General features: G+C 36.8%; 1 protein-coding gene and 1 long non-coding RNA gene across 3 annotated transcripts in view; both read left to right on the forward strand.

Moving 5' to 3' along the window:
• Positions 1 to 371: 371 nt before the first annotated feature.
• Positions 372 to 5,977, forward strand: LOC135206479 (uncharacterized). The gene is made up of 3 exons (XR_010312749.1): positions 372 to 688; positions 5,485 to 5,580; positions 5,922 to 5,977. It is a non-coding gene; the product is annotated as an uncharacterized LOC135206479 (long non-coding RNA).
• A 36-nt stretch (positions 5,978 to 6,013) lies between these two features.
• Positions 6,014 to 13,588, forward strand: part of LOC135206480 (uncharacterized) — a 31,903-nt gene continuing 24,328 nt past the window's right edge. For both annotated transcript variants that reach the window (XM_064237857.1, XM_064237856.1), the window contains exons 1-2: positions 6,014 to 6,154; positions 8,794 to 8,958. In XM_064237857.1, the coding sequence (XP_064093927.1) occupies positions 6,074 to 6,154; positions 8,794 to 8,958 (246 nt within the window). In that variant the 5' untranslated portion in view covers positions 6,014 to 6,073. The remainder of the gene's footprint in view (positions 6,155 to 8,793; positions 8,959 to 13,588) is intronic.

Here is a 13,588-nt window from a genome sequence, read left to right on the forward strand (position 1 = left end):
ATAATGATTGCAGTATTGTTTTAAAATATTGAGGATGGTCGGTTGGTTTTGATTTTAACCGAAATGGTCCAGAAAGAAAATAGCTTTCCACCTCCCGCTGTGTTGCCTGATGTTATATCTACAGTACGCGAACACTGATTTTTATTTTACTTCTCATAAACCAGTAACGTAATAAACTTGTTTCTCTTAATTATAGCCATATTTTTCTGAACAACAATGATGGTAAACATGTTTAAATGAAAAGTCACCAATCCCTTTATTTTTGTAGGCACAGTACACTCTTAAATTTAATGAAATTCTTCTCAGTATATCAAGAATCGTGAAATGAATGACGTCGCCTTATGACTTGCCGTGCCATTTGAAATAAACTTTTGGCAGTACGCTGTGCCTTTCCTTTGAAGATGGCGGATTGCAGTCCGTACAGGGACGTCAGTTGCAGGAGAATCTACTCTGTTATATGTAGCTCAGTGCTTATTTAGTCAAGGCTGACCTAGAGAGTGGAGTGGAGTTTGCTGCGGCTGCGAACAAGACTCGGGCCACAGTGTTTACCTTGTGCCAGGTGAAGGAGGACGTACCCCTTTCGATCGTGTCTGGAACCTCGATCGCTTTAAAGGCTGCTGCTGCTGTGTTCGTGATAAATTGCAGATGTGAGGCTGCAGTACGCCCTTCTTCGTGGCACAAAGTTATTGTTGGTACCTTGTTGGTTAATTTTACTTTCTTTTTTTTTATCAGGCTCTTGGCAGATGAATTTATGGCCGTTCTGTATCAGTGAGTCACATTTTTCCTGGTAGTGCTGACCCAACCTTTGATACCAGATAATTAGCGATTGTATTTAGGCTTTGTTGTTCACGAATACATTCTATTGCAAAGTATATCCCGTATCAAGGTGGTATGAATGACCAGGCTGTATTTGGAAACGGTGGAAACTCAATCATTTTTCTTAAACCGGAAATAGGGTAACCTATTGCCTTAGGGCAAATGATTATTAAATGGTTATCAGTTAACCTAGGATACGTTCAACCCAGGGAGGAGCTTATTTTGGGTACTTGGAGGATAGGCCAGGTCCATTTCGTGATTGAAATTCTTCACGGGGTCTTTATTAGGTCATGGGGTGATACATTTTTTCGTCTGGTTGGGAAACCCAGCTGGTGGAATTTTCACAAAGTTTAGTGAAAAAAAAAATGATGCATCCTTAACCATACCTAACTAGGTAGTAAACCATGGGTCCTCCCTCTTAATGTCAGCAAAAAAAGGGATGATGTCTAACCTAACCTAACCTAGGGTGCAGTGGCACCTTGTTTTTTCAAAGTAAGGTATACCAGGAATCCTTTAATTATCCACCAAAATTATTTGCCAACTTGTCCTAATACGTAGTAGGTAGTACAATCTGGAATATCCAGAAAACATTTGGCCTAGTGCAGTGTTAAGTTCAGTTAAATTTGTATGCAAAATGGCAAAATTAATGATGTTGTGAAAGTTAATTACCTAAAGACGAATGTAAACATTTAATTTGAAGATAAGCCATTAATAAATACTTCAGTAGCAATTTTAGCACTAGGCTAGGTATATATTACACCCTGAAAACACCTATTAAACCCAATAGGGAAATTATCATAATAAGGGGTCTGCCACATGAGTAATTTTAACAAAAGGGGTCTGCTGCACAAGAAAGGTAAGGTTTTTGCAAAGAACACAAAGATAGAGAATGGGGAAGGAAAATAGACCAGATTTAAAAATTTTCAATGGCATTAATGAGCAAATTGTTATCTATTGGGGCTGTCTTAAAACTGTATTGTATGTATCTATTTTAGGAATTTTCTCAAATATTACCACATTGCCTGGTGGCTTCAAAATCTCATAATTCCAAGAAATGGAAAGATGGTAGATATTGTAGAATGGATTGTAATCTTATATATATTTTTAAATTGTTATTATGTAAATGGGTAAGTGTCAGAAGCAATAGGTTCTTTCATCCCTGAAGATCATTTACTCGTAAGTGGGGATAGGAAAACACACATCCCAGTATTTGATGAGTTTTCTGTAAAAAATGAATTATAAATTACCATAAAATTAAAACTGAACTTGATCACAGTACAGAGTAATGTGAATTGTAGGAATTTTGAGAAAATGGTGCTATTAATAGTATATAATGGCCCATCTCCCTGACCTGCTGCTGTGACACACTAGAGCTGCTTGGTTTTTATCAGATAGACCTTAATTATTAGTAGTCTTTTGGGCCAATGAGGCATTCCCATACCATTTGGGTAAAACTTGACAGTTCCCAGGTAAAACCTAGAAAATATTCTCACAGCTATTTTAGTCAAGTAGTTAGCGTAGTACACTGTATCGATGGCTAAATGTGGTGTCATTGAATGGTCCTCATCAATTTTATGGGGTATTAGGCTGTACAGTATACAAATACTGTAAGTGCATAAATGTAATTAAATTACTTGATTCGTTGTACAGCGTAATTCTCCTTATGAGAATTTGAGTTAATAATTTATTCACTTTACATGAAAGGGGAACTGCAGAAAACTGAATTGCTTGAAGTGGCTGTACTACTTATTATCTTTGACTGTTCACTGGTAAAACAGAGGTTTCCAATTAGTTAGAAGATAATGACAATTTACAGGATTGTCTGGGTAAAGGAATGTATCTATATATTTTAAAACAGATTAATTGCATAAAGGAGGATCTTATGCATGGGTGTTGGTTACAGGCTAACTCCTTGATTCCCCTTTTGTTGTTGTTCAATTTATGTTATTTAGAATTCATTATGGTTTTGTCTGTGGTCTTGGAAAATGTACAGAGTCAGCTTATCTAACAAGGTTTGAAATTTCCAATCCCCCCCCATCCCCCCCCTCCCTTACCCCATTTGTTTTTACCATGGTGGCACCACAGTGATAACAGTTCCTTCAGTGTAAGGCATTATTTCATATAAATTTATTTACTTAATGTCAATATTGGTTATTTTAATTAACCATACTGTACCTAGTTTTAGTTGTGAAGGTAATCAAGTTATATTTTTGTTAAAGGTAAGATTTGATGCAAATCTAGCCTGTGGTCATTGAATTCCATGGCTTACAGCAAAGTGTTTTTTTCTAGTATAGAAACCCTTTATTTTACCAAGAAATTGTATATATATATATATATATATATATATTATATATATATATATATATATACAGGCGGTCCCCGGGTTACGACGGTTCCGGCTTACGACGTCCGAGGTTACGACGCTTTTTCTTAAATATTCAATGGAAAAATCCGTCCTGGGTTACGACGCTTGTTCCGAGGTTACGACGCTGACGCTTCCGACGCTCCGAGTAACGACGCTTTTAAAAAACGCATACTATGATAAAAAATCCTTTATAGTTTAGCACAGTATATTAATAAAAATAAGTTTGTGGTTAGATTACAACAAAAAATTTTGAGATTATGATGATTTTCGACACTTTTTATGTTTGTATTTTTCTATGTTTTTAGTGACGCCTCATATGCGGAACTAGTTTCCGAGCGAAATGAATACATACTAGTTTACATATAACAGTCCAAAAGCGCAAATAATGAAAAAATCATTGCTTGTTTCCAGTAATAATAACAAAACTAAGTTTTCGGTTAGATTACAACGCAAATTCCAAGTATCCAAAGAGAGACATTATCCAGTAATTTGATCAGAGAGAGAGAGAGAGAGAGAGAGAGAGAGAGAGAGAGGCGTCTTCCGACGCTCCGAGTTAAGGGACAGAGAAGTGTTCGTTTCATTAAACGGCCTCTCTGACTCATGCCAGTAAATGTTTTGTTGATACTAATAATATAAGCCTATTTAAATTTAAAATACGTTTACTTTAATTAGTCTATATGATACGTAAATATGTAATCAACTGTTCTTGTAGCCCTCAATATTTGGCAAAATCGAAGTATCCAAAGAGAGACATTATCCAGTACGTAATTTGATCAGAGAGAGAGAGAGAGAGAGAGAGAGAGGAGAGAGAGAGAGAGAGAGAGAGAGACGCTTTGGCAACAATGGTCTCGGGGGTTTTTATAGCTTCCTTCTTGCTGATGATCGTGGATATTGTAGAAGGATTTCGACCATACTCGTTTGCCAAATCGACGATACGAACGCCACGTTCATGCTTTGCTATAATTTCATGTTTTGCTTCCATCGAAATCATTTTCTGGGTTTTTTCTTATCACCTGCTTTGTCTTTTAGCTTTGAGACCCATGGTTAATAATAAAATAGACAAAATAACACGAAAAATAGGCGCCAAATACAACGAACTAAACAACGACGTTGTTAACATGCAGCACCAACAAACAAACAGACTGAACGCCATTTATCGGTCGCCTATACAACTAACACTCATCGCAAAATCGTATCTCAAATATTTCGTTGTATATCAAAGCTTGTATTTTCGCAAATTTTCTGTTGTATCTCAAAAACATTCGTATATTAGGGCAATCCGTATGTCAAGTTTCCAATGTAATTTGATCAGAGAGAGAGAGAGAGAGAGAGAGAGAGAGAGAGAGAGAGAGAGAGAGAGAGAGAGAGAGGAGAGAGAGAAACGCTTTGGCAACAATGGTCTCGGGGATTGACGTAACGTTTATTTTCTGAACAGATAGGACAGAGAAGTGTTCGTTTCATTAAACGGCCTCTGACTCATGGCAGGAAATGTTTGTTGATACTAATATATAAGCCTATTTAAAGATACATTTACTTTAATTAGTCTATATGATACGTAAATAGTAATCAGCTGTTCTTTGTAGCCCTCAAGATTTTGCAAAATACTCCAGGTTGTACATAAAACTTCAAGAATGTAGTGTCACCAGAGGATTACAATAGTTTTACCTTCAAGAACCAGCATTCTTTATGAAAATAAACTCCAGGTTTGTACATCAAACTACAGGAAAAAAACAACATGTAGTGTAACCAAAGGATTACAAGTAAGGTTTTTATAACTTTTTATTAGTTTAAGACATATTTCAAGCGTCGTTCCGGCTTACGACGATTTTCGGCTTACGACGCGTCTCAAGAACGGAACCCCCGTCGTAACCCGGGGACTGCCTGTATATATATATATAATATATATATATATATATATATAATATATATATATATATATATATATATTTTTTTTGAATTGTTGAAATTAGTTAAGAAGTAAAGGAATGGATACATAAAAAGACCAAGGAAATTACTATTTTGAAGAAACAAGAATATTTTCCTGGGAAGGTAAAAATTGGCAATTAGCTTTATTGTTTATTTTGTATGTAAATTTTGATCTTTGTGCTTTATATACACCTCTCCCAGCCAGTGAGTGCCCTTAGTGGGTATCCAGCTGGCCAAGGTTTTGTTTTATTTTGTATGTAGAACATATTGCAATAATTATGTCGATGATTAATAGAGATTGGGCCTAGTGTTGTGTGTATTATTTTCTAGCTATCCTTCAGAGAAAGTGACTCAACGCTGAATTTTTTTCCTTACAGTTTCCTGTACAAATATTCATGCATGAAAGGGTACCAGCATGCAGACTGGTAGGAGAGTAGCAGAGACTAATATGCAGTGGAACTACAGTTGAACTGGTAAGAGCAATTATGATACTATTAACTCAGTATTCTGTGGTTTTGTATTTAGTTTATTGTGAGTATTTTAAGACAAATTTGTATGAAATTTATTTTTTAGATTCATAATGTTTCTGTATACCTACTTAACCAGGAATAATGTATAGTTTAAAAATTGTATGGTCCTGTATTTTCCATAGTTGATCCATTTCTCTAATATGTTATTTACTCTAGATTACATTGAACCATTGTCACTGAATCCTTAAGGGTGAATGTTGGAACCTCAAAGATTGTTGAGTTGCAGTAGTGCATAATTCCTACTTTATTGACAATAATATGAATAATTCCCACCTTTTTGGCAGTGTATGCGTGTGCAGAAGAAACTTTTTGTGTCAATGGTATTGCTCTTCCATATTCCTGAGGTAGGATCTTCTAAGTTTACGCCCTTCCTCTTAACTCCTGTGACAATGGCTGAAGCATTTCACTTGCAAATCTCCCAAATCCTGATGAAGCAATGGATGTTGGGAAAGATTCTCCTTCTCCAAGTCCTGAAGAGAACATTGCTGTTAAGGTTGAGAACATTGCTGTTAAGGTGGTAAGTATTGTAAAGTGGGCCCCCCGTATTTGCGCTCTCCCGATTCGGGACTCACGGATTCACAGATTTCTCTCTGGACCATATCTACCCATTATTCACAGAAAATTTGCCTATTTGCGGTATTTTTCTATGTGAAATATCCAGAAATTCCTGATTTTTTAAAAATCAATTTCATCATAAAATGCACTTTTTGCAATAAAACTAATAAAAAAACCAGGTATAAACATTTTTAGTGGGTTTTTCTTGAGTTATACCTACCAAAATAGGCTGTTTTCAGCTTTTTAATATGGGTTCCAACTATTCGTTGATTCTAAAAATTTGCCAGGGGGCGGGATCTGATACATATCCCTGTGAATATGGGGGGACCACTGTATACTAGAATCTTTTAAGTATTGCTTTTAGATAGTATACTGATGGAGTTCTGTATCTTTCATTGACATTTACTATACCTGTATTTAGTTTGATTGCCATTATTGAAGCATTAGTGGACCCCGTTATATTGCAGTTCAGCACTCACAGCTTCAGTTAGTCATGGATTTTTCTGTGGAATGCATCCCCAAGTATATCATGGGAAATTCACTAATTCGCTGATTTTTTTTTTTTGTAGAGGAATATTCGCCTATTACTGTACAGTCGTCCCCTGCTATTCGCAGTCACACGATTCGTGGACTCGCGATTTCAGGGGTCTGTACTGTATTTCCATGTTAATTTATTCATGACTAAATAAAATTTTTATGATAAAATAAATATTTTCAGCTATTAGTACTATATTAATGTACACACAGCAAAATATCAAACGTATTTTTCCAATGTTATATTTAAATATTAGGTACTGTTTCCCGGTTGTACTGTAAATAGGAAACTGGACGACTCTCTCTCTCTCTCTCTCTCTCTCTCTCTCTCTCTCTCTCTCTCTCTCTCATCTCTCTCTCTCTCTCTCTCTCTCAGTCGTACTGTACACTCCTTTAATATGAATTACTGACATAAACAAAAATATGAAACTAAAACTCCAATAAATTCATGATGCTATGGGAATGCGTGAGTGAGTGTGTATGTACATGTTACAATGATTGACTACTTTTCATAAATATTAAAAGTAAAAGTAAACAGAAAAAAAAAAATAATATGATAAAATGTTATTTCACTTACAGAATCCATTAATACTATATTATGCTATTGATGTGTTATCATCATAATATGTGTACAAAAGCAATTGTCCACCCATTTGTAATCTGCTGATTTAGCCTACTACTGAAAGAATGAGGAAATTAATGTCTGAGTTGCAAAAAGTAACACATGTACTATTAATGAAATTATTACTTTTGATTTTGTACATGGAAATAGTAAAATGGGTATACAAAGGGTAAACTAACAACTTTGTTAGGCTAAAATTCCTCGAAATCACAAAACGGCTGTTTCCCGGTTTGTTTTACCGATGTAAACTCTCTCTCTCTCTCTCTCTCTCTCTCTCTCTCTCTCTCTCTCTCTCTCTCTCTCTCTCTCTCTCTCAGTACTGTACATATCCATCAATGAAATATGAATAACTGTATCACAAACATAAAAATATGAAACTAGAACTCCAAGAAGTTCACAATGTCATGGAATGAGTGCGTGCATACACATGTACTACATGGGAAATGTTTTTGCTTTGCCTAATTTACTATTTTTATTATAATTTTTAGTTAATTCTAAATTTGATTAACACAACAGTACACGAGAGAATATTTTATCGCCGTTGATTGTATTTATAATTTGGTATTTTTTTCAGTGCATATTTTGATATTTGGGCCCAGTACTTAACTCTACTTGTGAATTCCCGATGTTTCCCCTATGTACAGTGGTCCCCCCATATTCGCGGGGGATGTGTACCATAGAAGGGACTCATCAGTTATTGAAATCAGGCTTTTTAACTTTTAAAGGCAGACGTCACAAATGGAAGATATTTCTGGAGATGTAAACTATTTATGTGAATATGTAGCACAAGTATGTGAAGCTGATGTATGACATAAATGATGAGTATTCAAGGTTGAAGTAAGGGCAGTGTTATTTTTTGGTAAAATTTAGTTATTTATTTTGAAAGAAAAAGATTGGTCAAGGTTGACGAATGGAGACTAAAAGTACTAGCGTCATTTTAGTCAATATGTACCTAAGTAATACTCTGATATACAGTATGAATATTCTGTCTCATTTTTTTTCCATTGTAAACATACTGGAAGGTATTACATAAGTGGGTTATATTTTATAAGTCACTACGTATACACTTGTATTCAAGTGTTTTTATAACTGCTGACATGAATGAAACATGTTTAGGCAGAATTTTTGGAATAGCAAACTTTTACCCTGTTGATAGAAAAACTTCTGTTGATAGAGATGTTGATAGAAAAACTTCTGTTGATACAGATGTTGATAGAAAAACTTCTGGTATTAGAAAGGAATGTAGCTTTTCTGTGAAGCTGTTGAAAGAAAGAAAGAAAGACAGCTAATTTAGTATAGTATTATTTATTCATATGTTTGGTATATCTACAGATAGGAATTCATGCAGACGTAACAGGAATTCATGCAGACGGTTATGTCCAAGAAATTATATGTGCTATGCTTATGCTTTAGTATTTTCTTGTTCTCTTTCCTTTTCCAATTAGGAGGATGAAGGGGAATCAGGTTCTGATATCATAATTGAAGATGAAAAGTTTGCATCAAGGTCGTCCTCACCTGACATTGAAGTCGTGAAAGTGCTGAAGTCTGCCACACGCATCACAGTTGATCTCACAGGGGATGATGATGATGACACTGCAGTGATTTGTGATGTAGGTGCTAATTTGTTGTCCTTATAAAGGATTTTTTGTGAAATTACTTTTAGTATATTAAGGAAATAGACTTAGAAATTTTTGTTTTATTACCAAGTACAGTTTGCAACAGAATAATTTTATTTGGGATGAATCTTACATACTACTGTTAAAGATAGCTTATATCTCACTGCCAATAGGCGAGTTGGCATTCAAACAAAAGATTGAATGGCAGCCTGGATGACTGTTTAGTACATCTGTTCCCCACCAGATGTGTTTTGAAAGGTTTAGCTCTTGACATAATCTCCTTGCCACCTCTGTATATTGAAGCTTGTTGGTGTTTCATGGCTGTTTGCTGTTATCATGATAGGTACATTTATTTTTCCGTTTTCCGGGGATACCTCCATTGGAATGAAGGTTAAGAACATCAGGTTAATGTAGGAATGATTACTTTGTTAGAGCAAGATATTGATTTTCATACATTCAACTTACCTGTCAGATATATACATAGCTATTGACTCCGTCGTTCCCGACAGAAATTCAAATTTCGCGGCACTCGCTACAGGTAGGTCAGGTGATCTACCGCCCTGCTCTGGGTGGCAGGACTAGGAACTATTCCCGTTTTCTAATCAGATTCTCTCTTCCACCTGTCTCCTGCGGGGAGGTTGGGTGGGTCTTCAATTGTATATATCTGCCAGGTAAGTATGTATGAAACTTTATTGTATCATAACAATGTCATTTTTTTTAAGAGATAACAAACTGTTTATGCTTTATGCAAAGGTATAAAAGTTTGATCTTGAGAATACACGTATGTGAGGAAGTAGGGATTTTCGAAGGACTTTCTGCTTATGTTTGTTAGTATAGGAAGTGAAGGGAAGCAGATAGGTTTCAAAAGCAGTTAGTTAGGTCAGGTAATCAACGTGTCATTTCTCCTTGTTCTCCAGTTCCTTCATCTGTAGTTATCCATACTCAATCTAGGCATTACCATTGCTAATGCTTTGGTTAGTACCGAGACTTAATCTTTAGCTCCACCTTTTAGTTCAAGAAAAGCATATACGTACAGTGGTACCTCGAGATAGGAAATTACATAATCCGTTCCAAGGCGGCCTTCGTATCATGAGTTTTTCGTATCTTGATGAACCACATTTTACGTGTAAAATGCTTAATCCGTTCCAAGCCCTACAAAAACACCCCGGTAAATTATATTTCCAGGCTTACAACACATGTTCTAGGGTTACAACGCCGATCTGACGGAAGAAATGACTCCAAAAAGGCAAAATACTGTACATACTCCAGTAATATTCAACTGCAGGTAATGTTCAACCTCATTTTTACTGCATATATTAGGACTTTGGCATATATCCCTTAGCAATAAGCCTAGCCTATGTTAGCAGTTGCTACTGTAGCCTAGTCTATGATTCTGACATCTAAACCTAAGAAGCTAAAAGCTTAGAATATGCCAATAAAATGTATAAATAATCAGTATGTACTCATTTCAAATAATTATTAATTAATCATTAACTATAATACACAAACAAACAAACAAAAAAACTTTCCAACCGTTTGTTTACATTCAGCTCTTACAAGTACTGAACGATCGCCAATCAATCACTTTTCCTAGCACACAGTAAGCCATAAATTTTCATTAGTATCTCTCTTCAACTAATGAAACTACCAAACAGTATAATAACCATTCATTTCTATTCTTTATTCTATCTTTACCTAATGGAGATACCGAGTTACTGACAGCTATAATGAAACATATACGTAATATTAAAACAGAAGAAGAATTCTAGAAATAGTATTGTTGGCTTCGATGATAGCAGTCTGATTTATTTTATATTTTATGATATCTAATTCACAATTTTTTTTCATTAAATGTATTGCATGTACTCATTTCAAATAATTATTAAGTAACCATTAACTATAATAAACAATAAAAAAAAAAAGCTTCCAAACTTCTGTTTACATTTAGCACTTACGAGTACCAAGCAATCACTTTTCCTAGCACACAGTAAGCCATAAATTTTCATTCTCTCTCTTCAACTACTGAAATTACCAAACAGTATAATAACCATTCATTTCTATTCTTTATTCTATCTTTACCTAATGTTTTTTTTTTATTAAATGTATTCCATGAATAAGTTTTTCAATTTACAGCATCCTTTTACCAATAGAATACATAGAGCACAAGGGGTAGATGCTGACCAATGGGAGAGCAGGATCTTATGGGGTGACTAGCATCAGGAACCAATGGGAGAGTGGGAGGATGCTGGCGAGTTTTAAAATTGTTCTTGGTGGTCCGGGCGAATCTCGGGACTTTACAGCGACAACCTTTCGTAACTTGAACTATTTTCGTATGTAGACCAAAAAATTCTTCGTATTTGCTTCCGTATCTCGAGTTTTTCGTAAGTTGAGCCTTTTGTATGTCGAGGTACCATTGTATAGGATTTAGAACAGATTGTAAACCTTATTTTAGTTGGTGCATGTACTTCGTCTGTGGTTACACGGAACCAGTGTACGATCATTTTTGCATTCACTATAAGAGGTAAAGTATCGGTGCCCCTCACCTGTCAGTAGTCTGAGCCTAGAACTGTCCTGCGACAATTGGAAGGAGCTCCGCTACCAGTACTAGGGAACAGGAATCCGTTTAACCCAAGGCGATGCGGTTTTGTGCCCTCCGTCACCCGCTTCTCCATTCTTCATGCTCTGAGTCTCATATAATGCATTAGCTAAAAGATCATTGGGGGGAAACGTTAATCTTCACTACGGATGTGACTTTTACCATCATGAGCACGTGGTATGGGGTGGATAGCACTGATAGGACTAGTAATATATAGGTTTACAGTAGGAATTTTGTTTTAATAATGTGTCTGTATTGTGTTGTACTTATTCTGATGTTATGTCAACTCAATTGACTGTTTAACCAATCTCTTCATCTTTTGCTCATTTAATTCCTTGTCTGCTAGCCTATTCCTCTCTCTCTCTGTCTTAATGCACTTTTTGTTCATGAAACTTACCTGTCAGATATATATATAGCTGTATTCTCCGAAGTCCGACAGAATTTCAAAACTCCCGGCACACGCAGTGGGCGGCCAGGTGGTTAGTACCCATTCCCGCCGCTGGGAGGCGGATATCAGGAATCATTCCCATTTTCTATTCAGATTTTTCTCTGTCGCGGTAGTGAAAACCTGTTTCCACTACCTCCGCCTAGGATTTTGAAACTTCATTAGCCGCTTAAGTATCCTACTTATTTTTTTTGAATGATTGACTTGGATTTGTGGCTAGGCATACGCTATCATAAATTAATTAAAATTTTTCATTGCATATGATTGTCTGAATCTAGTTAGCCTAGTTTCAGACTTTGTTGTCTGCAACGGGTAAGGGGAGGCTACCGAAACCTTCGGTAGACACTCGCTTAGTATACATGACGTTTACATGTTTTCTTTGTTGAAAGATCAATGAATTAGTGTAATGTTGACTGATTCCGAAAGAGACGTATGATTCGTATGTACGCAAATTAGAGCGTGATAGAATCAGGAGGTCTTCCTCCACAGTAACAGAAGTTAGGATAATGAACCTACTAACCTCCAGTAAGACTTTATTTTGCCTAACCCTGTGGTATGGCTTACGGGCCTAGAGGAAGTTCTGTGAGAAGTAATGCCCTTTCTATTATGGTGGATTACATCAAGTAAGCTTGAAAAGTGCTTCGCTCTCCAATCAGTGTTGTGAGTGTAGTGATGTTGATTTTTGCCCCTAGTGTTGTTGGAGGGGGCGTCAGATCGGCCTTATAATGCCTCTAGTCTAGGACCTCTGTCGGACTCCCAGGACCACAGGGGAGAGGGCATGTCGAAAGCCGAAGGAGGGTTACGAGGAACCCCCACCGATCTGGCGTCCCTTCGGCAAGACCTGAAGATGCTTCTCGTCCTCTGAGTGCGCCTCCCCGTACGGGGTTGGAGCTCTCGAATTGGACTCGCGCCTTTGAAATAGAAGCTTATTGAGGAGGACGCTTCACGTCCTCTCTCTATTGTCGTGCGATTGTAATCGCCGCCTTAACAATTTGACGACTTTCCAACACATGGGAGAAAGAAGAAGGAAATAGGAAGAACGCTGTTAAGCGCCCAGATCGCCTTATCATTCTTACTGTGAAAAGGAAGAAGGCGTACCCTAAGGCGTCCTTTTGAGTGCGTTTCTGGAAGTGTCGATGAGCGTGACAGAGACGCAAGGAGTCGCACAAGCGGCCGCCGTCTTTGTCAGGAGTTGCGAACGCCATAATACTCGTCCGGACGACGATCACCGTACATCGGCTTATGACTAGCCCACGCTTCATGAGCGGCGCTCCCCTTGAAGCAGGAGCTTTGAGGACGCTTTTCGGACGCCTCCGTATTTGATAAGCAACAGTCATGTCGAAGTTTTTACCAAGACGTACGGGAGAAACCTTGGTTTCTTAATAAGAATCTTATCGACGTTTGGGTATGATGGCGGATAGGAAATATCTACTTCCTTCCGTAAACCCTAGAGATGAACAGGAATTCTGTCTCTTCCGCGATTTATGAGGAAATTACGAAGATTTAAAGAGTTCCTGGATTAACTTCCTTCCTTAAGGAAATATATTCTCTTTCTATCGTTCTATTAACGAAAAGAAAGAAGA

The sequence above is a fragment of the Macrobrachium nipponense genome, chromosome 31, assembly GCF_015104395.2.
Source record: "Macrobrachium nipponense isolate FS-2020 chromosome 31, ASM1510439v2, whole genome shotgun sequence".
In the NCBI taxonomy this organism is placed as follows: domain Eukaryota; kingdom Metazoa; phylum Arthropoda; class Malacostraca; order Decapoda; family Palaemonidae; genus Macrobrachium; species Macrobrachium nipponense.